The sequence below is a fragment of the Lytechinus variegatus genome, chromosome 8 (genome assembly GCF_018143015.1).
Source record: "Lytechinus variegatus isolate NC3 chromosome 8, Lvar_3.0, whole genome shotgun sequence".
Classification (NCBI taxonomy): domain Eukaryota; kingdom Metazoa; phylum Echinodermata; class Echinoidea; order Temnopleuroida; family Toxopneustidae; genus Lytechinus; species Lytechinus variegatus.
The window spans coordinates 704,275-732,251 of record NC_054747.1 but is presented as its reverse complement, the minus strand read 5'-3'; the positions used below and the strand labels follow the sequence as shown (position 1 = coordinate 732,251).

General features: G+C 37.3%; 1 protein-coding gene across 1 annotated transcript in view; it reads left to right on the top strand.

The window, feature by feature from the left end:
• LOC121419771 overlaps positions 1-27,671 on the top strand; it is a 51,085-nt gene extending 23,414 nt beyond the window's left edge. The window contains exons 3-7 of the mRNA XM_041614224.1: positions 3,863-4,040; positions 14,953-15,098; positions 22,163-22,450; positions 25,876-26,148; positions 27,336-27,671. Coding sequence (XP_041470158.1) covers positions 3,863-4,040; positions 14,953-15,098; positions 22,163-22,450; positions 25,876-26,148; positions 27,336-27,520 — 1,070 coding nt within the window. The 3' untranslated portion in view covers positions 27,521-27,671. The remainder of the gene's footprint in view (positions 1-3,862; positions 4,041-14,952; positions 15,099-22,162; positions 22,451-25,875; positions 26,149-27,335) is intronic.
• Positions 27,672-27,977: the final 306 nt, after the last annotated feature.

The window sequence follows — 27,977 nt, the reverse complement described above, 5'->3', positions numbered from 1 at the left end:
CTTTAGAGTATACAGATTGCCAATTTGCAGTACTTAACTTTTCTTTAAAACTGTTGATATTAGAATCTGTGATAATTTTTTTAGTGAGTGGTTTAGTATGATTTGGCAAAGTATGGTCTTTCGAAATATAAAAAATTGGTAAGTGGTCGGAAATATCAGAATAGATCAATCCACTTTCATACTGTAACTCAACTGCATTTGTAAACAAATTATCAATAAGTGTTGCTGTGGTATGACATATACGTGTAGGCTTATCAATAGTTGGAAATAAGTTATATGTGAACATCATATTTACAAATTCCTCAGTTTTAGCATGACTTGAAATATTCAATAAATTTATGTTAAAATCCCCCATAATGTAAATGAGGTCATTGTGTTGATTAAGAATAGATAATAATGTATCAACTTGAGTCATAAAACCATCAATATTACAATTTGGAGCTCTGTATAAACAACCTACAATAATATTTTTGCGTTTTTCATTTGGAACTTCAACAAATACTGATTCAAAATATTCATTTCTCATACAAAGATCATCTCTGCGTGTAAAATCAACATTATTCTGAATATAAAGAGCAGCTCCACCGCCTTGTTTATGTTCTCTACAAGTATGAACAAGTGAATAATTATGAATATTAAAAATAGAAACAGCAGTATTAGATGTAAACCAGGTCTCTGAGATACCAATAAATGCAAAAGGGTATTTAAGTGAACTTAATAAGTATTCAAGCTGTTCAAAATTTTGTCTTATACTTCGGCAATTTAAATGTAAAAAAGACAAATTAGAATTAGCATTTTTAAATCTTTCTTGAAAATTTTCCTGAAAAAAATATTTACAGTCTGACATAGGATACTCAAATAAAATCTCATCATTCTGCTGTATGTTATGTAAATTTTTTAAACCATTCAGAGTAAATGGGTTAACTTTCAGATTGCAAAACTTATCATGATTCATAGGTGTATTTAAACTAAAAAACTCATTCAGCGTCAACAGATATTCATCATCATTGGTGATATGATTAAAAGGAAGTGTTCCAAGACTTTGGGTACAGTGATTACATATAGAGTGAGGAAGGGTGCATCTCTTTTCAGATTTACATTTTTCATTACATACACCACATATTACATTACAATACATTAATACAATGATACTGTAAACATTTATAAATGAACAAAAAAAAAACAAATAGAAAAAGTTAGAGTTCTTGAGAGTTAATTTGGATATATGGAAGCAATGATAAAAAGTCATGACAATAAAAATAAAATTCTAATGCTTGATGAAAGACAGCATCATGGTTTCAAGTTTTCATCTTTTAAGGAGAACTTGGTATTGGTAACAGTTTCATGTAAGTTTCTTGAATTATCCTGTACATAATGGTTCTGTATTTACATGCAAAATCAAAGATAGTCCAAGTCCTCTCTTGTTTTGATGACTTTTCGCTGGGGCTTTCGACCTTCAGAATGCGGTATCACGAAGACACGCCCATCTAAAGTCCAAGCAGCCTTCACTTTTACATGTTCTTTTGCATCTTGTAGAAGTTTTCTGTTTCTGTCCGTAAGGTCCTCCTGAATACCGATTCCTGTGTTCTTCAGTTTTTTCCTATTGGTAATGAGACTCTGTCTATGCTTGTAGCTCATCAGTTTCACTATGATGGCTCTAGGTGGAGGTTGAGTTCCAGGTTTCCTTGGTTCCTTCTGTTGGCCAATCCTATGACTACGGTCAATGTGGGTTGGTTGCAGATCAATGCCAAGTTTGGTTTGGGCCATTTTACAGATGATAGTATCAGTATCCTCTTGAGCTGATTCCTTGATCCCAAATATTCTAACACAGTTTCTACGTGAATACTGTTCGAGATTATTGATGTCATAGATGGCTTTATGAACCTCATTTGAGATTGCTTTTACATCATTCTTTAGACGAGTTATATCATTTGAGATTGCATCCATCTTGCACTTTATCTCATGTATTTCACCATCATGCATTTCCAAGTGAGTTTTCATTTCAAGCAGCCTCTTGTCTACAGTCCTATTGAGCATGGTAGTGATTGCACTAAGAAAATCTTCATCTTCAAGCAGTTCCTTTATCAGCTTTTTATTGTTCCTGGTAGACATGGATTAGTCTTCTATTGTTGCCAAGGTTCAATACACTACTAAGTAGGTAGGTTGAATGTGCAATAGGACAATAACAGCAATCAACAAAAGGCTATCAAGATCAAATTGGGAATCTCTCTCAAGCTGATGAAAAAAACTCACATGAAAGCTCTAATGTGGGACTGGTGTCCAAGATCAGTAGATCAACTCCATACAGACAGATAATTTCATTGGAAAGTTCTAAAAATGCTGCTCACCAAAAGTCCACATAAATGACTTCTCCTGCTTCCTTGTAGTAAGATCAAGGTCTAGAGTTTAGTCATATTGATCAAGATCATCACAAATTACGTAGAAAATCGGATCATTACGGAGAGCTTGTTAAGAGCTTGTTGAGGTTAGTCTAAAAAATGCAATTAATGTGAAATAATTTGAACTGAATAAAATCCCCCCCCCCCTTGGGCTTGGACTTTATTGAAAGATGACATGAGTTCGGGTAACAACTACTGAGATACAATAATTATCCCTACAACTACACAAATATTGACTGCGCATATAAGGATGGCTGTGTAAATTATCATTACGGAGGTGCGTTCCCGCCCCCCGCCCCCAGTCAGTGTTATTTAGGGTACGCCTATGCTTGTTCCCTCCCTTTGAAAGCATTCCCCTGTCGAAGGTCTGCCAAAATTTCTGAATCCCCCTTTCGAGGGTTTTTTTCTGCCTTGAAGACCCCCCTAAAATCCGTAACACTACTCAATGTACCCCCTATAAAAATATCTCAGGTGAGCTCTCATTCCAACAAAAGGTCCGTACTTTACTTTTCAAAATGAAATCATCCTGAATGAGCTTTCAAAACTAGAAGGATTTTCAGTAATCCCGGGATTTGATAAATGTTCTATGTTATTCAAAATATTTTATAACCCTTTTTCAAATTTCTTAGTAGTCCAAAGGGAGAGATAAAAATCACACCCTTTTTCAAGAAATCTCCTGTTGAAAATAAAAATACACCCTTTTTTTACGATTCGCGGGCCGGACTTTTTCCGCGAAAAAGTACCCCTTTACCGGACATTTTGGGAACACGCATGTGGTCCTTCCGACCCCAGAGTGGGGGTGGGGCGGGGTGCGTTTTATTCGCTCCCCGGCCCTCATATCATCCCGACGCCTTATTTGAGGGGTGATAGAATGGCCGATATGAAAAGCACCGAGAAAATGATGATTTTCAATGTCGTCGGAATACAGAGCAGTCCATATTTTGTTTTATATGCCTCATCAATAATCACATAACTCTATCCCCAATCGATTGACTTTCAAGACCACTAGTACTCTAATCTCAAGTTGAAATATATATTATCTTGAATGCAGAAATAAATAAAATCAAATCAGAAAAATCAAATATAAAACGAGCTGCACTCACCATGCTCACGGAGCTGCTCTGTTGCATGCTGGCCAGCACAACCGATAAATCCAGTTTGCCATATGCAGCCAGCACGCCGTTGGTTGCGCGTACATGGCTGAGCAGCAACAGCAGCGGCACAGCCAGTTAACTCGAGCCAGCTAGATGCGCGCGTAGAAACACAAAGTGTGGCCCCGCCCTTATGGGTTACGAGTACTATCAGAGGATTTGATAGAAGATATGTACATTAAGTCAAACCTCTGAGACCACGATAGACGGAATAGCACCGCATCACATGATGCAGTTTTGACCAATCCGAGAATACAATCTCTGTATGAAGTATATAATTATTTCTATTTCCTGCCTCTCTTTATTTTTCAGTCGTACCAAATTCCGTCGGTGTTGACTCGGTGGGGAGGCGTGTTTACTACACAATTTCAAATCAAGCCACAATTTACTATAGGGATTTGGGCGATTTGGCAGTCACTTACGAATTGCCGTCAACTACTTTCCCATCATCTTCCTCACACACAACAATCGCAGTTGACGGTTTAGCAAGGTAAGTAGTGTACCGAGTTTTCAGCTTTCAACGATTACTCATTCCGTTTTGAAGACTTTCGTAGAAATATTCCCCGAATAAACGTAGTGTAGGGTTATTTGACCCCAACAATTAGGTGAAATGCGTTATCTAAATACGATTCATCACGTAACCTTAACGAAATATATGTTACTTAGCAATTCCTGAAAATTTGGTCGGAATGTTGTCAAAGGCCCCTAAATGTGCACCTTACATTCCGTTTTCCAACAAACGCTCATGCGTGACCATTCAGGCACCAATCTGTTTATTTCATACCCATTTCCATACCATTTCTAATTCTAGTGCATATCCCTTATCCTGTATACTTCAGACTTCTCAACAAAGTGCCGTAGGTTGTACAAGAGTAATCTTTCATCTGCAATGCATAACCTGCAATTTAGAGTGCCATCTTTATGAACTAAATTCAAGTCCGAAATAGTCTACCTTCAACAACATTATATTTATTCGTAGTTCGCAATGTAAAAAAAAATCGTAAATATTCTGATCATTTTCTTTCTTTCATTCTCATATTTTCAAAGTATGCCTATGGTATCATCAAAATGTGTTTTACGCATCAATGACCATTACTTTTAGAACAAGTGAAATGCCTATGACGGTCTCACCTGCACCACGCGATTGGCAAAGCTGACTTTGAAAACTACTATAAAAACACCATTCATATGATGATACAATAATACGTTCACTGATATTTGACCTTGATCATGTGACCTAAAACTTTAAAGTGATACTTTATTACCCCTATATCCACATTTTATACATTATATCTATAATCTAAACACCAATCTAAAGATTACCTCTAAAATGGCCAAAGTTCAATGAACTTAAATGACCTCTAAAATTGGTCATGTGACCTGAAACTTTGACGGGATCTTCAAAGATACTTGATTACTCTTTTGTCCAAGTTTCATGAATCAGATCCAAAAACTTCAGAAGTTATAATGGTACTGTAATTCAACATATAACCCCATTAACGCCAAAGTTAATTGACCTTATAAGACCTTTGACCTTGATCATGTGACATGAAACTCACATAGGATGTTAAGTGATACTTCATTACTCTTATGTCCAAGTTTCATAAATCAGATCCATGTACATTCGGAGATATAATGGTAATTCAACATATAACCCCATTAATGCCAAAGTTCATTGACCTTAAATGACCTTTGACCTTGATCATGTGACATGAAACTCACATAGGATATTAAGTGATACTTCATTACTCTTATGTCCAAGTTTCATAAATCAGATCCATGTACATTCGAGGATATAATGGTAATTCAAGAGATACCCCCATTATGGCCCAAATTAATTGGCCTCTTACCTGGGTCATGTGACCTCACATGCGGACAGGATGTTCATTGATACTTGATCACTCTTATGTCCAAGTTTTATGAACTAGACCAATAAATGTTCAAAGTTATGATGATATTTCAAAAAAAAATAAACAATTCCGCCAAAGTTCATTGATCCTGAATGACCTTTGACCTTCATCATGTGACCTGAATCTTACACAGGAGGTTGAATGATACATGATTACTCTTATGTCCAGGCTTCCTGAATCAGATCCATAAACATTCAAAGTTATGATGGCAATTATAACAGATTTGGCCAAAGTTCATTGACCCTAAATGACCTTTGATCTTGTTCTTGTGACATGAAACTCACATAGGATATTAAGTGATACTTTATTACACTTATGTCCAAGTTTCATAAATTAGATCCATGAACATTCGAGGATATAATGGTAATTCAAGAGATACCCCCATAATGGCCCAAATTAATTGACCTCTTACCTGGGTCATGTGACCTCACATGCGGACAGGATGTTCATTGATACTTGATCACTCTTATGTCCACGTTTTATGAACTAGACCAATAAATGTTCAAAGGCACGATATTTAGTGATACTTGATCAACTATATGTCTAAGTTTCACGAACTAGGTTCATATATTTTCTAAGTTATTGTGACATTTCAGAAACTTAAACTTGGTTAAGATTTTGATGCTGATTCCCCCAACATGGTCTAAGTCAGTGCTTCTCAACCTTTTCTTACTCGCGGACCACTTTGACTCTCAGATTTTATTCAAGGCCCACCTACAAAACTCTAAGAAAAAAATATGCGTACTTGTCTCGACTCAAAGATTGTCTCTACAATTATAAAGAGCAAAATGAGCGCGTAACTTTATGATCTTCTGCTGCAGTGGCGTAATGAGCAACCCCCCCCCCCCAAATGAAGGGGGTTTGATATGGCGTATCGCGTACAATTAACAAAATGTTGCGAGCGATCATGGCGAGCAAGCAAAAACTTCGACATATTTATCACAAAAATCCAAGTTTATTTTAAATTTTGACACAACGCGAGATATGGAAGCTTAAAAGTGCCACCGAGATGTTGAGATAATTATCTCGGGAAGTCGACATCTTGATAGCAAAAGATAAGATGACGAGATCCCAGATCTCATCATGTTGACATCTTGTAGAAGAGATGATGAGATGACAAGATCCCAGATCTCATCATGTCAACATCTTTTGGAAGAGATGTTGAGATGACAAGATCCCGGATCTCATCATGTCAACATCTTTTAGAAGAGATGATGAGATGACAAGATCCCGGATCTCATCATGTTGACATCTTGTAGAAGAGATGATGAGATGACAAGATCCCGGATCTCATCATGTTGACATCTTGTAGAAGAGATGATGAGATGACAAGATCCTGGATCTCATCATGTCAACATCTTTAAGAAGAGATGATGAGATGACAAGATTCCGGATCTCGTCATGTCGACATCTTTTAGAAGAAATGGTCAGATGACAAGATCTTCGATCCATGATCATGTCATCTAATCATCTCTTCTACAAGATGTCAACATGATGAGATCCGGGATCTTGTCATCTCATCATCTCTTCTTAAAGAGGTTGACATGATGAGATCCAGGATCTTGTCATCTCATCATCTCTTCTACGAGATGTCAACATGATGAGATCCGGGATCTTGTCGTCTCATCATCTCTTCTAAAAGATGTTGACATGATGAGATCTGGGATCTCGTCATCTTATCTTTTGCTATCAAGATGTCGACTTCCCGAGATAATTATCTCAACATCTCGGTGGCACTTTTAAGCTTCCATATCTCGCGGCCCACCTGAGAGAGCTTCTCGCGGTCCACCGTTTGAGAAGCGCTGGTCTAAGTTCATTGACTCTAAATGACCTTTGACCTTGGTCATGTGACCTTAAACTCAGGACGGATGTTTAGTAATACTTGATTAACCTTATGGCTAAGTTTCAATAACTAGGTTCATATACTTTCTAAGTTATACTGTTATTTCAAAAACTTAACCTTTGGTTATGATTTGGTGTTGACGCCGCCGTTGCCGTCGGAAAAGTGGCGCCTATAGTCTCACTCTGTTATGCAGATGAGACAAAGAGCGCCCTCTGATGTTTTGAAAATGTTTATATTTGATTTGCTGTCATTGCGCCATGCAAGGTCAAACCCATACCCTTTCTTGGATTTATTTTAAGTTCATCAAAATATGCCCTTTCAATACTTAAACATAAATATCATGAGGAAATATAAAAAATGCTCCTGAAAACCTCAAAATACGAAGAAATGCACACTAATTGAAAATCAATTTCAAATCGCTCGTACTACTTCATTATTGTAGCGAAACCTTTCCAACTTGGCAGATATCAGAACTGATATATACTACAACAGTTCGCCAAGCTTACTGACAGGAGCTGGCAAAGAGCTGACGTCCGCTAAAACTTATTCCTAAAAACCAAAATTTTGAATGTAGGCTTATTTATATCCAATTAATTTCCAGTCTGTTGCCTGTGCGCAAATAGATGTAGTAGATGTAGTGGTAGTAATGTCATTGCCTTAAAATTTCCAAAAATTTGAAACTTGGACATAAGAGTAATCAAGTACCACTGAATATCCTGTCACATGATCAAGGTCAAAGGTCTTGTGAGGTCAATGAACTTTGGCCGAATTTGGGGTATTTGTTGATTACCATTCTATTTCTGTAAGTGTATTGGTCTAGTTCATAAAACGTGGAAATAAGAGTAACCAAGTATCACTGAACATCCTGTGCGAGTCATAGTAGTTTTCAGAGTCAGCACTGCTGGTGCAGGTAAGACGGCCAGAGGCATTCCACTTGTTGTATAAGTAAGTAGCTTCTGCATACATTCCCTTAATTTGAAATATTGAAAGAATGATTACGAATTGTGGACAACTATATGTACATTACAAAAAAAACAGAATGTATGCTTTAAATTGGTGTAAACACCCGTATTCTGATAGCGTAGTTTAATTTTACCCTGGTCTAAGTTTGGTAATAAACTGCCATATTTAAACCTAGATTTAAGTTTCGTATTCCGATAGCAAGGTTTGATCTAACCCTGGTCTCAGTGTGGTAATAAATCCTCAAAATTTAAACTCGCGTAGGGGGTAGTTTAAGCCCGGTTTAAATCCAACATATCATGGCCAACAAATTTCTAGAATGGATGACTATATTGTATTTTGAGCTACTTCTTCAGTTTTAAACCGATTCTCTTGAAATTTGGAACACACATTGGTCTTCAGGTAAAGTGTAATATTTTTTTTACTTTTTCGCAAATTGTGTTGTCATGGTAACAGTATATCATTGCCAAAATTTTGCCGTTTAAAATACTTTCATCAGTTTTGGACCAATTTGGACCAAACCGAAGAAAGTTGGCTCACACACTGGTTTTGAGGTAAAGATGTGCAAGACACTTTTTTCATGTGTCGGAAATTGTGTTGCCATGGTAACGGTATATTATGGCAAAAACTTTCTATAAATCTTGCTGTTCCAACTACTTCCTCAGTTGTCAATGCATAAGGTCTGACCTACTCAATTAATTTAGGGGAAATAATACAGTGAGTGTTCTACATGAACTAATTGGAATGATACAGATTGATGATGCCTGAGATTGATCGACAGATTTACAGAACTAAGTGTAAACGTTACTACGAGAAATTAGCAGTCGTGCAATCATCATACTTCCGTGATAAGATAGAGTCTTGCGATTCACGTAAATTATTTCAGACTGTGGAGAAGCTAACTACCGTAAAACCAAACGTTCTGCCACCCCATTCATGTGCAGAATCATTAGCAAATGAATTTGCTGACTTTTTCCATCAGAAGATCTCTAATCTGTTGCTTGAAGTGGATACGGCACAGTCAGGGGATCATGGCAGTATTGAGCTCAATGAAACATGCCATTCTTCACTGTCTAAATTTGAAACTCTCAATGAAGCTGATGTTTTGAAACTGATTAAGTCGTCGTCATCTGCAACGTCCCCTCTAGATCCCATGCCGACTACTATTACCAAGAAGTGTGCCCTTGTATTATTACCATTGATGAAGAAGATTATTAACACTAGTCTTGATACCGGAGTTTTTCCTACTTCATTAAAAAGAGCAGTCGTGACACCACTCATCAAGAAATCCAATGTTTCGGCCGATAATCTGTCGAACTATCGTCCAATATCTAATCTCTGCTTCGTGGGAAAATTAATTGAGAAAGCTGTTGTCAAACAACTCCAGGAATACCTGTCCGAAAACGATTTGCACAACCACTTTCAAGCAGCTTATAAGCCACACAACAGTGTTGAAACTGCTCTGCTCAGGGTACAGAATGACATATTGGTCTCTCTGGATGATAGAAATGAAGTTCTGCTGGTGCTCTTAGATTTTAGTGCTGCATTTGATCTGATCAACCATGACATTTTGATAAATCGCTTGAAACATTTGTATGGTATCGATGGGTCTGTGCGGAAGTGGATATCATCCTACCTCTCACAGCGTACACATGTCGTAAAGGTGAAGGAGGCCGTTTCCAAACCAATCACTGACTCATGTGGGGTGCCTCAGGGATCGATAATTGGTCCATTGCTCTACACGCTATACAGCTCTCCAATATCAGCAATTATCAAGTCCCATGGCTTGGAAACAATGCTATATGCTGATGATACTCAAATGTATTTAGCATTCAAACCACATGACCTACATAATGTTACAAGCAGGATTAATGTTTGTCTCGCTGAAGTTCTGTCTTGGGCCCGGAGAAATAGTTTGAAAATCAACCCACAGAAGACTGAAGTGATTCATTTTTCATCTAGGTTTAATCCTGCTTTAACACCAGCTTGTATTGAAATAGATGGGGTAGATGTACATGAGACAACCAAAGCACGCAACCTGGGCGTTCACATGGATCAACACCTTCAATTAAAAGAACATGTTAGGATTATGACTCAATCTGCAATGTGTTCACTGAGAAGAATTGCAAAATTCGGAATTACTTGTGTAAAAAGACCACTGAAATGTTGATTCACGCTTTTGTTTCTTCCAGAATTGACTTTTGCAATTCACTTTTATATGGCCTGCCTGAAAAAGATATAAGAAAGATACAAATAGTGCAAAACAGCGCAGCCAGACTTATCAAGCGTGCTAAAGGTAAAGATCCCATTACGCCCTTGTTGTCGCACTTGCATTGGTTGCCTGTACAGAAGAGGATTGTTTTCAAGATAATAGCGATATGTCATAAAACATTAGTTAGTAAGTCCCCATTGTACCTATATAATCTGATTACTGAATATGTCCCACAAAGGAATCTCCGTTCTTCTAGCCAGAATTTATTAACTGTACCAACATCTAAAACATGTTCGTTTGGTGATCGTGCCTTTCAGTTAGCAGCACCTGTACTATGGAATAAACTGCCTAATAATCTGAGGGCCATCACATGTACTTCCACCTTTCTTAAATCTTTAAAAACATACTTGTTCTCATGTTAGATCATTTGGTTTAGGATAGGTTTAGGATATGTTGCAATGTTTTGTTAATCTTTCATTTAGTATTTATGTATTTTATTCTAAGCATACTTGTATTAGACTTCATTACCTCCTTTGTAAAGCGCATAGAGATTCTGTAGAATATTATGCGCTATATAAGCATCTACTACTATTATTATTATTTTGGTAATACTTAAATTAAATAAAAAGAAACAATGTTGCAAAGATCCCGTTGCCATGGCAACAGCTTATTTCCCTCTAGAAAGATAAAAATGTTGATAAGATTTAGAATACATATATGATCATCATTCAATTTTCAATAATTTTTGAGGTACTGCAGACAGGAATAACCGTCGTTTCTGGGGACTTATTTTTAAAATTCTGACATTTTACTGTCATATCACATTGCCTTGGTGAGAGAGGTCAACGTAGACTGTCAACTCACAGTTCAGCGGAACAACCAATACAGAGACTGTTCAAAGCTTTTTGTCTAAGACAATCAGATCTATACCACTAGATCTAAGACAAGTAAGAATAATAATCTATATCTATCCCTGTCCCAAGGATAAGTCAGCCTAACCTACGTTGTTCTAGGCCCAGACCAATATATATCTTCAGTCTCGGTTGCTCCACTTCATAAGGCACCAGACTACGTCTAGGTTTTACCTCAGGAAAGTAAAAAAGTAAAAACAATGTTCCCTTCTCCTCCAGACTGGGCCTAGCCCTAGGCATAGGCTAGATCTAAGTATAGGCCTGGGAGTGTTCAACCTAAGACTACTCTCAAAAGTTACAAACATTTTTCGCGGGTTTTTTCATCCAATGAGAATCATTAATATATCAAAATGTTCAGAATGAACTGAATGACTTCAATCTTTTTCCGATGGTAAAAAATAGCCCACTCCCGGCAATAAACCGTCAGATCTAGCCGGAAGCGTTCCGTCAAAAAGTTCAATACCACAGAAATTTCGACCAAATTGATGGAAAGTGAACAATAAATGATGGTGTGATGGCACAACAAAAAATCGTGATTTTATATCACCATAACGAAGAAGAGTTAAATTTTCTAATGCTGTTTCCGGTGGTGAACTAGGCCAATCGGATCAAAATATGTGGTTGAAAAAAAAGGGGGGGTGGCACATTTTGCGGCTTTTCACGGCGGCGCGCGGTGTGTTTGAAGACGTTGAATTAGAGGAGGTTTTGTTGAACCAGGGTTAACTTTAGACTAGGGTTAATTTAAACCTGATATCAGAATACGGGCCTCTTGTTTTATACAAAGTGTGAAGTTATGAGCGTCTGAAAAACATCCAAACAATGAACGCGATTATCTTGAAATCATGATTTGGAAACCAGCCTAGGTTAGAGCAGGTCCATGGTTAGAGCCAGTTCGTGAAATCACCGATGAATTGGAATGCTTGCAAATTTACGTGTGTGTTTGAGGATCATAACATTTTATTTATTGTATGTATATGATAATAAAACTGTGATAATATACCCGGTATGCATTGATAGAGAATTTTTGACTGGAATGGAATAGGGTTAAAAGTTTTTTTTTAAAAACGAAAATATTGGATTTGAACTAGAGTCCCCAAGAAAAAAATGGCGAACGTATAGCTGCTTGCCACTTTTCGCTCCGCAATTCCCATGTGAATTATTAGAAATTATGAGGAACGTAAACCCGTGCGACGCAATTTCACCATTGTGAATCGAATCTGGATGTCGTACGTCGCCGGAATTTCTCTCGTTCATAATGTAGGTGCTAAAATTTTAACTATCTGAGATTGCTTCGTAGGAAACTGCTTGGGAAATGAAAATGAATACAGGAAAAGTTCTGAAGGAGATGAATCTTTTGGACTTGCATGTTTTATCGTACTTTAACATTGCGATCTTCCTGCTGGTGCATTTTGGTGTGACGCCATTATTATCATTTGTCTTACGAACGAGCGCTTCCAATCTCAAAAATCTTGATAAAAAATGTTGGGTAGAGTGAATGTTGCTCATGTCGCGTATGTGCAAAACTGACTTTTCATCATTTACCGGCACGCAAAACACAAAACTTCGTAAATTAGAAGACGGGGGGGGGGGGTTAGAAATTACTCAAAATGTGATAAGTGACAACGGGAGTAAATGTTACAAGCCTATGCTTTCCTACAGGTCTGTCCCCCGGGGGGCCACTTCCATTCACGAGTGGATACCATGCGCGACCATGGGGTCTCGAAAAGCACCCTAAACACGTAATTTCCATATTCTGCAAATGCACCCCTTAACAAGTATTGCCGTGTGAAACCCTACCCTTAACAAGTATTGGAAACAAAACAATACTCTTGGCAAATATTCCCTGAAATGAACCCCTAAACAAGTGCAGGAATGTTTGATTGTCACGGGTCCTTCGGTCGTCGGCTTTACCTTTTTTGGTTTAGTACGACCCCACCTTCTACACCTCGCGCAAATCGGACATCCTTTATAAAACATTTAATTTTGTTTTATCATCCCCGCAAATTCAACCCTAAACACGTAATTTTCCTAGCGAAATAGATACCCTTTTTTCATTATTTTTGTGTTTTCTTTAAATTATTGGAGCGTTTTAATTGGTCATGAACATAACGAAAAAATGATAAAAGATCATTTTCAGTAACCAAAGTGAAACAATACTTGCCTACGATATTTGAAAATCGTATTTTTCCCAATAAATGTTCATTGAACCGTGAAACTATGGATATTGTTGAAGACACTCTTCCCAAAAATAACTGTCATCATATTCTCATTTTAATTGATAAAAATGTGTAAAAAAAAATCCAATTATAGCAAATTTGGGCTTGTGTTTATTCAACCGTGAAATTTAGCCAAAAAAGTTGTATTAGAACTTTTAGAAAGTACCTTTCAGAAGCCTTCTGACTATTTTCAGGATAAGAATGTGGAATCAGTTCCAATAAAATGGAATCAAAGTCATGATATTTGGCTTGTGACTTTTGAAAAGTAACATTTTTGCCTTCTGACGTTGCTCACTGAAGCATGACGTAGAATACGTCCATAACATTTAATCAGACACTCTAAAAAATGAAGTGTTAATTTAGCTCTTAAAGAGCGTGTATAGTGACTGCACTTCGGAGTGCTGACTTTTGTCTAGTTCAAATTTGAACTAGACAAATTAGCACTCCGAAGTGCAGTCACTATACACGCTGTTGAAGAGCTAAATTAGCACTTCATTTTTAGAGTGGAGGGTAGGTCATAAAATTACCTAAACGCTCATGTAAAAATCTATTAAAAACTCGCATTGGTTCGGAAATTATTGATGTTTGTTTAAGGGGGACTTACTTTTTTGTTGTGTATAGATCTATTGCATGAAACTTGGATATCTATGCAAATCTTATATTCGAAATAGAAATCTGAAATAACAATACTGACATTCATTTAACCGATTGATCGAGGACGTGGTAGCCTCTTCGAAGGGGGGGGGGCAAAACATTTATCTACCCTTTAGAGCGTTGAACACCACATCACATAGGGTAGCAGCAACACTTATTTTATAACGTGTGATGAAATAATGGTAGTTTTACTGATAACTTTTTTACGTGTTTTAGGTCATTCGGTCAAGGTAAACTTTTATTTAGGGTTAATAATGGTTTTGTGGGTTGCAGTTTCATACTGCTGGTATATTAAATTGAGTTATGGAGGCGGGACTGACAAAAGCGTTCCACTGGTTTCAAAACAATACCCTGAATTTATTCCTCGTATCTTAATATATTTTTTCATTCAAATACCGGACTCATCCGGAGCCTTATCAGTGTTTTTGCATTTGTCCGTTGGTGTGGTGCGCTTTGGGACTTGTAAAAGTTATAGTAGGCGGACGTATGTACGTATTTGAGTCAGTGTGTGCGTGTATGAAGAAAGATTCGCATCATATTGCAATTCAACCTTTACTTTCGATTTTCTTTCTACATGCATATGTTGGATTATGCATGCATATGCGTTGGTGCATGTCGTCCAATTAACAGTCAGTACCCAGTTCTTTTCTTGTAAAGTTCGTGCTGAAAACAATTTTCTTCTTTTTTTCTACGAAGCTATCTTCTCTATACAGCATTTGGATATGCTCAACTGATATCATATCGTTTAGGTAGCCAACCTGTGGAAACTAGAAGTTTGCTATCCGCCCGTACATCGGCGTTTACCATCGAACCGTGCAAAACTACCGACGTTAATTCCTCAGGTATGACGCTCTTTATTTCGTTTATTATATAATTTGGTCACGGTGCCAAAACAAAATATGGGGACAGCAAAGGCGGTTTTGCAGAAAATAGCTGTAAACTCAGCAAACCAAGACGTTTAGTGGCCTAACTACGGGGGGGGGGGCATGGGGAGCACATGCCCCCCCCCCCCCCCGGCCCTCCTTGCCTTTCCGTGCTTACGTTCGAATTAGTGGATTGATGAGATATGTCTGCTCTTCATGAAGTCCTCAAATCAGTCCTTAAAAATGTATCTTTTTATAATCTGAACATCAAAAAATTTCAGCTTGCATTTTGTTAGTGAAATACATATGGTCTTAATAGATTCCTACAAACAAGCCTAAGAATGCTCTTCAGACCTGAATTTCCTATATTTTCAGCTCGCTGTTTGCACTACTGAGATGCGTATGATAATCATGATTACTATGACGTCTACATGTGTTTGGATGTGATTCTAACAAAATCAGCAATCGCTTTGCACTCGCATTTGATGACTATGATGAGATCTTAATGGATTCACCAAAAAAATAGTCCTTAAAATGTCCTTGTTTGGGGTCAATATATACAAAATTTTCAGCTCGCGCTTCGCGCTCGCATCATTTTGTTAGTGAAATACGTATGGTCTTCGTAAATTTCTACAATCAAGCCTTAAAATGCTTCTCTTCAGGTCTGAATTTCCTAAATTTTAGAGCTCGCGTTCGCGCTTGCAGTTTTTGATTAGTGAGATGCGTATTTCGATCTTGATTAATGACTACAAAAAGTGTTGCATGTTTTCTAACAAAATTAGCAAGCGTTTGTCACTCAAATTATATGAGTATGGTATAATTCTCTTATTTGATTCCTAAAAATAGTCCTTAAACTCTCTCTGTTTGGGGTAAAAAAATACAATAAATTAAGCTCGCACTTCGCGCTCGTATTTTTTTGTTTAAAGAGACAGATGCGTATATTTATTTTCAAAAATTATTATTATGTCCCTTTTTAGGTCTGAATATCAAAAATTTTCAGCTCGTGCTTCGCGCTCGCATCAATTGATCAGTGAGTTACATTACATATCCGTTTAATGACACACTCCTTAAAATGTCTCTATAAGGTCAATAGGCCCATGCCGGGCAATTGAGCGCGCTTTGCGCGCTCACCGAGTGACTCAAAATTTTTGCCCGTGCCCCCCCCCTCCCCAAGCCGTAACCCACGGTACGCAACTGAAGACGTTTGTTTCTTTTTTGTTATGGCTTCTAGGCGCGTATTATTCAGCAGTGAATATTTGCGCCAATGTTTGAATCGTTTGATAACTGGTTTTTTTAAAGCTTCGGTTATAAGGGTTAAACATATTCCAGTTTCAACAGTAGACGAGTGATTTTTTTCTTTAAACTGTGCTCTTATGGTGAACATTAAATATTCAATTCAAAGGTATTTATTGCCCTCTCTCGTTGATATGCCCCCCCCCCCCCCCCCACCTCCATTAAAAATCTATTTGAGCAAATAGTCGGGCACCATATGTCATCATGATTTACCGGCTACTTCGTCAAAATTAGCCAAGTCTGACTTTTTTCACTGATGTTATAGGTGACATAGCAAGGAACAACTTTCAACTTGGTGACAAATTTCTAATCTTCACCTTTGCCACACTCTTAAAAATACCTAGTCAAATGACAAAAAAATCGTACTTGCCCAAAAATTCTCGTAGGACAAAATGGAAAATACCCTTTTTCAGAATGAAATGTACCTTTTTTTCAAAATGGAATACCCTTTTGAAGTAAAACATAATACATTCTAGGTCAGAAAACTTGAGCTTGCGCTTATTAGCACTCGCATCAATTATTTTTTTACAAGAATGCTTAGAATGTCCAGTTTTCAGGTTGGGAAATCGGAATTTTTTGTTCACGTTTCGCGCTCGCATCAAATATTGTTTAGTAAGGAACTCATTCTATTCCTGGTTACAAAAAATGCATAAAATGTCCAGTTTTAAGGTTGGAACATCACAAGTTTTAAGCCTGTGCTTCGCGCTCGCATTATATGACTCGCTCTGTATTTAAAGTGTGCCCAATCGCCCGGTTTTCACATTGGAATATCAACAAAAAATCAGAGCGTGTTTCGCACTCGCATCATTTCTTTGTAAGAAATTCATTTTTTTCATGATCAAAGAGAGAATAGAATGACCCATTTTTGTCTCACCTGCATAGCAGAGTTAGACTATTGGCGCCGCTTTTCTGACGGCGGCGGTGGCCGCGGCGTCAACATCAAATCTTAACCTAAGGTTAAGTTTTTAAATTGACATTTTTTAAATGACCCAGTTCATGAAACTTGGCCATAAGGTTAATCAAGTAGTACTGAACATCCTACCTGAGTTTCATGTCACACGACCAAGGTCAAAGGTCATTTAGGGTCAATGAACTTAGACCATGTTGGGGGATCAACATCAAAATCTTAACCTGAGGTTAAGTTTTTTAAATGTCGTCATAACTTAGAAAATATATGGACCTAGTTCCTGAAACTTGGACACTTGGTATCAGCTGACCTCCTGCATGAGTTTCACGTCACATGACCAAGGTCAAAGGTCATTTAGGGTCAATAATTTTGGGCCAATTAGGGGGTGTCTGTTGAATTACCATCATAACCATCCGCCACTTTTTTACCCTAGAATCATGATCTGAATCATGATTCAAATCACGATTCTGCAGAATCACGATATAATCATGATTAGAATCACAAACATGAAACACGAAAAAAGGGGCGTTTGGAAAGACGTTTCTGCAGAATCACGTACGAGAATGTTCGAATAAACGATATCGTGATTTGAATCATGATTCTATGACCTCACAAAAAAAAGTGTCGAATAAACGCACCCTGTGTCTGGCTACTTTCGGTTTGACTCTTGCCAAGCTCAAGGCGCTTTATATGCTCATTGTATGTACATGATTATGTGCTATGCATGCATTTCTTGGCATGTACGGGTTCTGTGTTGGTCATCGCATCTTCCACTACTTTTCATTTTTGGTCATGTCTTCAACTTCACGTTCTGGTAAATGAATTAACTGGACAGACAATGATCTCTGGAATTCACTTCCGAACACAATTTTGGATGAATAGAAGCACATGGACCCTATAGAAGTAAACAAAATGAGGTAGGGCCTGTAGACTGAATTCTGGAAGCAAAAAAAAAAAAACGAGAGCCGAAACACGTGCGATAAACTTCCTCTGTCAAACTGCGCACTAGTGATGCGTACTGGATTGGCCCGAATCTGAGGAGAAACAGCGTTGGAATGAAGGTCGTCTAAACGCTAATTATAAGATATTGTGATTCATGTTTGTGTTTTGAATCATGATTCAAATCATGATTCTGGTTTGAGGTCGCATAAACGCAGCATTGGACATAATAGTAATCAAGTATCACCGAACATCCTGTGCAAGTTTCAGGTCACATGATCAAGGTCAAAGGTAATAAAGGGTCAATGAACTTTGGCCAAATTGGGGGTATTTATTATTATTATTATTATTATTTATTTCGGCAATGAAAATTGAAAGAACAGGGCATAGGTACAGTGTATACACATTATAAACATAACAGAGTATAGATTGAGCACCCACTGGACTGCCAGGGTCAAATAAAGTTAACTTAATTACTGTAGTCAATAAAGACCATTTGACCCTATCCAGTGGGTGCTTACATAAAACAGAAGCGGATAAAAGAGTGGGTATGAACAAAAATGTTTAAGATCAATTATAATAGAATAAAATAACATAGGTCTACTTAATAACACTTCATCTTAACTTAGAATATCGAAATTAGCTGTTTAAATAAAGAAATAATGAACTCATGCAAGGGAACTTATGGTCATTCATTAGGCATGAAATTTTTCCTTAGTTCATTTGTCCATAAAATAAGTGAGTTTACAACCACCCCAGAGCGCAAACTTGCCGGCAATTCATCCCAGTAACGGGGAAAAGAATTGATGGCTGAAAGGTGAAGTCGATTTGTTCGCGCTCGGAGGTGGTTGAACTTCACGACCTCCAAGTGCCTACTGTTAATGACAATGGAACATCTAACTGCATCACAACGTACAATACCATACAAAGCCTTGACAACATAAATTAGTAATGAAAATTTCCTCCTTGATTCCAATGTTTGCCAGTTGAGTTTTAGTAATCTGTCATGATATGACATTTCTTGCCTTCTTTGTTTAAGTATTATGCGGGTGGCTCGTCTCTGAACATTTTCGACCTTTTGGGATAGATATTTCGTATGCAAGTGCCAAGCTGGTTGACCGTACTCAAGAATCGGAAGAACAATTGTTTTGAACAATGAGAATATGGAAGATGCTGTCAAGGACTTAGAGACTGATAATACAAACCCGAGCATACGATTTGCTTTCTTAACAATGTGTTCAACGTGGGTATTCCATTGTAACTTATTATTAAGCATTATTCCTAGATACTTGTATTGCTGAACTGATTCTAGAACAATATTGTCATAAGTATAGTAAGGTACTCCAGGGTTCTTTGCCCATGTTATCCGTAGAACTTTAGATTTGGATGAATTAATGCGCATTCTATTGTTCATACACCATGAATGAATATTATCGATATCGTTTTGCAACTGACAACTATCAGAGGGTGTAAATATTGGTCTATATAATAACGTATCGTCAGCAAAAAGTGCACATGGTGATATGGTTTGGGAGAGAAGGTCATTTATAAACAAGTTAAAGAGACACGGCCCTAAAACACTGCCTTGCGGTACACCAGAAGTTATGGGCAACCAGCAAGAGGTCGAACCCCTATAAAGTACTCTTTGTTCCCTACCATGAAGGAAGGAAAAAATCCAATTCCAGACACTGCCAGTAATGAAGAATTGTGAAGAGAGCTTTTTCATCAACACGTCATGTGGCATTATATCGAAAGCTTTTGCGAAGTCGAAAAAGATAACGCCAAGTTTTGGTGTGGGAGAGGTATCAAGAAAATTCAACCATTTGTTTGTAATATTCATTAACTGAGTCACACAAGAGCAGCCTTTCACAAAACCATGTTGGTTAGGGTTAAGTAGACAATAGTCATTGATATGTGTTTGAATACGATTTGTTGAATTACCATCATAACTTTGAAATTATGTTGGTCTAGTTCATGAAACTTGGACATACGAGTAATCAAGTATCACTGAACATCTTGTGCGAGTTATAGTAGTTTTCAAAATCATTACTGCTGCTATGTTAATCATGTTAATTCGCGTGATGCAGGTGAGACCGTCAGAGGCATTCAACTTGTTTAGTTCTAAACCTCAAAAAAGCTCGCACTTTGGATTAGCAACAACTGTTTATTGGATATACATCTTGTTCTTTATTAAAACGCCCATAAACTGTCAATTATATTCAGATCGAAATACAAAAAGGATTAAGTTCGTGCTTCGTGCTCGCATCAATTGTTCTTTTAGATACCCATCTTGATCATAGGTACCAATAATGCTTCAGATATCAAGCTTTCAGATCAGAATAGAACGAAATATCAGCTCGCGCTTGCTTTATCTCTTTGATGAGATACGCCTCTTTATTCTCCTCATGAGTCACTATAAACATTCTAAAGCAGGTATTCTTTTCCTGTTTTCAGGTCAGTATATTACAAACTTTAGCTTCTGCCTTCTGCTCGCAGTATTGTTTACTTAGATACGCATTTACAAAAATTACTATGAGAGTAAAAATTATTGTGTGATATATCAAAATCTTTGATCTTGACATCGCAAGCGGCAGATCGGGAAAAATGTAAGCGAAATCCCCCCCCCCCCGCATTTGGGAAAGCTGGATCAGCCCCGGGAGGTAACGTAACCGGTCACCCTCATAGAAAATCACGGCTTCTGCCCTGATATGCATGAACCATAGAGTTAAATACGTACGCTTAGGTTTATCCAGTGCGTCCCAAAAAACTATACACTTTTGAAAAGGCTGCCAAATAAAAATTGTAGCACTTTGGGGAAAAAGACTTATAGATACGGAAAGCCAATAAAGTCAGCTTTCAAATGGCACCAAAAAGTTGGAAAACTATTCAAGCTTGAAACAAGAAATAGTCTGTTTAACTTTGTTGTACCTATGAGAAAAGGTCAAATTGGCAACACATTTTATTATAATGGTATACATTTTTGGAATTCCCTCCCTAATCATGTTAAATCGGTTAAGACTTTTAAACAATTTAAAAGAGTATTAAAACAACACTTAAAAAATGTCCCCACTCTGTAATGTTAAATGTTCTTTCTAATTTCATGTGTATCATGTAGTCTGATATATAACTTTTTAGTTATGATTTATTTAATCAACTTGTTTTACATTGTTTCATCATCTATTGTTGTTTGCGTGAAAGTTTGATGTCAAACTTATTTGTACTTTTTCATATCTTAGGTTTTACGATTAATGAATCTTGTATTAGTTACGATGCATTTAGCGCTACTTAAAAACTGCTTATAGTAAAATTTTCATATGTAACCTTGAAGTAATGATCGTTTACTCAACCTGTTTTACAATTATTTTAATTATATTTTGCGTAAATGGTTTTTCATGGCAAACTTATTTGTTTTTGTCTTTTTGTATATTAAGTTTTACAATTCTTCGTGTAAATTTAGTTGTCTAGACTTAATTGATGTAGTTTGTAGATTTCTATAGGTGTTCTTTCATAGATGTACATTGTTGTCAATTACTGATGTAAGGACCCCATTGGAAATAAGCCATCTCGGCTTTCATGGGCAATCCTGTCAAGGTATACACTGCTGTTCATATTTTCATTTACTTGTTCATAGTTACCTGACAAATAAAATCAATCAATCATTCCATCAATTAATCAATCAATTATTACATAATATTCGTTTTTCGGAATAACGAACCTTCGAAATTACGAACCTTATTTCATTTTCGGATAAACGAACCTTCGGAACTACGAACCTTTGGAAATAAGAACCTTCGGAATAACGAACATTCGGAATATCTGAACCTTTGGAATAACGAAGCTTCGGAATTACGAATGTATGCGATCAATTTGAGCATTTTTTTCTTTTCTTTTCCTTTCTTACTAGCCCGTGTGTATTATTACAAAACCTTTTCAAAGGAATTGGGTTACGCGAATACATTCCAAACTTGGAATCGGACCATTCAACGACTGCCAGACGTAGCTTCGGTTAACTCAGGCATGGCTAAATATGGAAACAAACTTTTTTTCGTTGATGTGGTTAACTTTTTGAAGAGAAGGTTGATCGAATATGACACAAAGGCCTCCTCTCTCAAGATACATAATACCGTGACCGTAAAGCTGGATACTGGTGGGAATTCAACTATCACCCCGGATGGTATTCGCGTTCTCAACAGTAAGTCCCGGGTATGGGGTTGATGATATTAGGGAGTTTTCCATTTGCACGTCGACTAATGGACCGCGATGAAGGTATACAAAGTCAGTCAAGCACATGATTGGAAGACACTGGGCATGCGCAAGCCATTCCTGACACGTCAACTTCATGATGACTACCCAGGATTTCGCTCAGATCACGCTCGTTCGAAATGTAATAAACGAGCAATAAAATCCTTGCCCATTGATTGAAGCCATGTGGTGATTTACTCCAGCGGTTCTGTATACCGTAAACACAAAGCAGACTATTATGACGCACTTTCGTCGCAGTCCACTAATTGACGTGCAAATCGAAAACTCGGTATTTATACATCTGTGGCGACCGCACAGAAGCGTTGTTAGCGTAGCACTAAAAGTAGGCATACCGGTATTGATAAACTCACAGAAGCTTATAGCCGAATTCCAAATAATCTAACAATAATGTTAATACAAATCACTAACAGTGCCAAGGGCACCAATAGTGACGATTTTAGTGAAAAATTTCTCTCTTTAGAACTTGTCTCCCTTTTTTATACCAAGTAATTTAGAATATACCTCGACCGAATTAAAGGGGTATTCTGGGCCCAACAATATTATGAATAAATTGAGTAAAATTTGAAGAGCAAATTGCTAAAAATTTAATCAAAATCTGATAAAAATAACAAACATCTTGATTATTAAAAATTAAACACTGTATTTTGCAACTGATATTACTGACCAGCATGCGGCCATGAATACGCAATAAATGGAACGATTATGCCATATTCTCTAGCTCTTTCCCTTCTTCTGATTCAATTTATTGAAATGAACTTGAACTGTCTCAAGTGTATGTATGTCGCCCGAGTCACAAAATGATGATCTTTCAAGCAATTTTCTGTGTGAACAAATTTTATATAAACCTAATTTTGTATGATAAAGCAGACCCTCATTGCATATTCCTGAAGACATGAATAAATTTCACCGAAATGAGGCCTAATGGAAAATTTTAAGATACCATATTTCTCATATTTATTTCCAACTTTTATCAATTTGTCAGTGTTTTGTTTGCTTTACTTTACTGTTCAAACCGTATATGGTACTTCAGCCTGGAGTACCATTAAAGAATAGGTATAAAGCGAGGGAGGTTGATTAGTGCCAAGATATATGATCATTTTCAAAGATTTTTTTTCTTCCAAGATATATCATTTATTTTTTATGACATTTTTATGAATAGACCCTTTATTCATGACATTAGAAAGAAGAACAATAGCTGATGAAATTTATCACACGATAACCATCATTGGCAAATACTGTATCAAGAGCATGATTTTTTAATCTTTTTAAGCTCATCCGATATTTTTTAATCTAATTAATGAATATATATTTACTACCTGCTGCCATTTCATGTTTAAAATGCAATAATAGTTCAATTTTGTAGGCCTACATGATAATGAATTACATTCCTTTACCCTTTCCTAGACAAGATTTTAAACTTGTAGGATGTGCAAATAATCATAACTAAATCTCTAGATCACTACCACGACTACGCACAAATTATAGATTTTGCATTTACTCTAATCCCCTAAAGACAGCTTTGTCTGCCTTCTGTGCGGTAATTCTACCCATGTTGTTAAGTGCTGATTTGTTAATGGATAATACTATACAGATTGTGATATCAAGCGTTGATCTCAGATGTAAATAATGCATTATAGCCATCGCAGCGAGATTACCGGTTGTAGTAGGGGTCCTTTTCTAGCGCATTGTTAGTGAAATGTTACGCTAACAGCAGCTAACAGTTTCTGTGCGGCCGATACAGGAATGAAGTGATTTATGCCGTTTGTTTTCATTACTACTCAAAGTAATTGCCCCTTTCTGAGTATAAAATATTTCACTCTGCGTTTTATGTTCGCATTAATTCATTGGTAATATATGTCTGACCTTCATGAATTCCTAAATTAGTCCTTAAACAGTTCTTGGCAAGCCCCTCCGTTCTGTTTTATATAGTTATTATAGTCAAAGTTACTTTAGTTTGCATTAATTCTCATTGTTTATACCTTATTTCGATTGATGTTGTACTTCAAATTTGACTATGTATTGTTTGATTTTGTTGTGCTTTGTGAACGGAAAATGAATAAAATCTAAATCTAAATCTAAACATGTTTAAATACCCCTTTTATGGTCTAAATATCAAACAAATCAGCTCGCGATTCGTGGTCGCATCATTTGGTTATTGAAATACCTATGTTCTTCGCACTTCAATTATTTGATCAGTGAGACACATTCCGTTTAATGGCAGTTCTTAAAATGTTTGTTATGACAGTCGACCGGGGGGGGGGGTACAAACATTTTAAGTATGACTTAAGTTGCACTTATATAAATGCCGACGCGTACATGATATAAAACGCACAGTCTCTACGCTGTTAACACGTGATCAGCTTTTGGTTCGGAACCAAAAGCCGATGCAAAAATCAGCCAAACTGACGCATGTTGCCGTTGTTATTCCGCTATTTTAGTCATGAGTCCATAGTTTTGAATGAATTAGATCATTCTTCAAACAGTGGAATCATAAATAAAATAGCATATTTTACCATGAAAATAGCCGTCAATTCGGCGCACTGTGACAAAAGTGCGCATCAGCATTGGACATTTTTTTTTAATTATATTACCGCGCTTAGACTTGATCGGCTTTTGGTTCAGAACCAAAAGCCGATGCAGAATCGGCTTTTGGTTTATCTTATACTGCGTTTACATGCAAGCCGATGCAAAAACCTGAAATGATACCACACCAACCATATACGTCATAATAAACATGATAAAGACAACGCTAGATCGGTGCGCTACAATTACGTCACAATGGTAAAGTAAATGAAATGCGCACAAATTGCCGATGCAGAATCGGCTTTCTGTTTACACGTAGTACAATAGCCGATTGTTTATCGGCTCGTGGTTCAAAACCTAATACTTTGGTGATGCAAATTGACGGTTCTGAACCGCGAGGTGATGCACGTTAATCGCGTTTACACGCTATGAAAATGCCGATGCTGCATCGGCACGCGGTTCTGAACCGGCAATTCGCATCACCAAAGTAGTAGGTTCTGAACCACGAGTCGATGCACCATCGGCTTTTTCATAGTGTGTAAACGCGATTAACGTGCATCGGCTCGCGGTTCAGAACCGGCAATTCAAAAGCCGATTTAGTATAACACGGTATATTATACGCGGTAAATAAGCGTAATTGATGCTGGAAATCTGCATAAATCATGGGTTCAGTCGGTGGTTTTAAAAACCACCTTTGTGAATTCTGGCTGTATGGCTCGAGGCTTGTGTTACACCGAGCTGCCCATAGTCCAAGCACAAATTTTAGTCAAAACTTTAAATCCTACTTCCTATACCTGGCCATTCATTGAAAATACTTTTACCCCTTTTCAGTTAAGTATACAGAACCCGTTTCCATCGAGGATTGTCCGATGAACATTTCTGTAAAAATCAACAGTAGCTCCATCTACGACACACGACAGGTCTCCTGGACTGAACCTTCTTTGAACGCTTGGTCCAACTGTGCTACCTTGGAATTTCTGGGACCAGGAACCAATGGAGGCAATTTCAGCAAGGGGGTCTACAACATCTCCTACGAAGCCAGTGATTTGAATGGAAACACAGATACTTGTTCTTTCACGGTCACAGTGGAGGGGGAGCCTGACGGTCAGTATATCAATAACCTACTGGTATTTGAAGCAAAGATCATGATTTCGTGTTTGTTTTTTGCCACGCTCGGTTATGTATATTCATTAAATCAAAATCATTAGAATGGTAAAAAGCTGGGTGCAACAGCTATGACTAATTTTATTAAAGGAGAATGAAACCTTTGGAACAAGATAGCTTGCGTGAAAACAGAAAATCAAAGAAACAGATCAACGAAAGTTTGAAAAAAAAAATCGGACAAATAATGAGAAACTCATGAGCATTTGAATATTGTGATCACTAATTCTATGGCGATCCTCATATTGGCAATGCAACAAAGATGTGTGATGTTCCCATTACTTCCGTATATATTTCACTTAAACTGCCTCTTTTATCACATCTATCAGTAGATCATGTGTTCTTTCTATAGGAGGGCATGTAATACATTTGTTTTTCAAAACAATATATCATAGATAAAGAGTTTGTATCACCATATAGGAAAAAACAAAAAAGCGACATTTTGGGAGTACTCCATAGTCCATAAAAGGGAAAGTTGTTCACATGTGGCATCACATATCATTGTCGCATTACCAATGGGAGGATCTCCATAGCATTACTGATCATGCTTATTGTAACATTCAGATGCTCATGATTTTTCTCAAACTTTCTTTGTTCTTATTCTCTGATTTTCATAATTTTACACAAACCTACTTCCATTCCCCTTTAATGACTATATCCCCCCCCCCCCGTGTATCTCTCGTCACAATCAGCCCGAATTCACGATTGAACATTGGATTTACTAATAAAATATCGTGCTGGCCATGGCGTCATGGCACATGTTACAACAGTGTGTACATGAATAATGGACATTTTATTTAAATACGAGGGAGATTAATAGACCCGGTCTGTGATTGGCCAGGAGTGAAACATGCCGTGTGCCGTGCTCTGAAAAGGACTCGTTGATCGGTCTGCTAATCGGCAAATGACGCATTGCTTTAGCAGAAAGATGCGGTGTAAACGAGTCGTTATTCAGGAATGTCCCCATGCACATAACCTGTAACTTGCGGTTATGGAAATTGCTTCAATGACAATGCCATAAATTTACCCAAAATGAATTAAGTTTAATTCAAGGAAACCTGTCAATGATTTGTTTTTGTATACGTTCCACAACTGTAATATGTGTCAAAAAACATTCATTTTATTTTTAGATGACCTTTCCACGGAGGCTTCGCCTAGCAGTTCTCCATCTAGACCTTCTAACGATTCTACTACGGATACTTCTGGATCCGGTGGTGGAGATGGCAATGCACCGTGTGGAAATGGCGCGAAAGTTTCGTGTACTTTCATTCATTTTTTCTATTTAGTTGCTCTTCTCGTAACCGTCTTCAATTAGGCCTTACATTGCAGCCTACGGAAAAACGCAGTGGCTGACATTTTCTTTTCAATTTTCACTCTTTTTCAGAAAAGTAGTCAGGTAACCACTCTTTTTTTTACATGACACATCCAGTTTTCAGAATTTCTTTTTGAAAACGGCACTTTTCAGTAATGATAACGGAATACTTAAAAAAAATCGATTGCCTTAAAGGAATAAATTTTCTCAACTGTCTCAGGCCAAATGAACCCACCCCCCCTGAATGTCGCTGCTGTTGTATTTTAAGATATTGAAAATTAAATGCGAATGCTCAGTTTCCCCATGGTGAAACGCAGTATCCACAGATGAATAACCTCATAAGTTACTCAGTCGATATCAATACCAAGAAATAATGTATGAATCTGTATTTCAAGGTGAAATGTTAGCTAAGATACACAAAGGGCACCCTCTAACAGCAAGGGCCCCGTTTGTGGTAAAG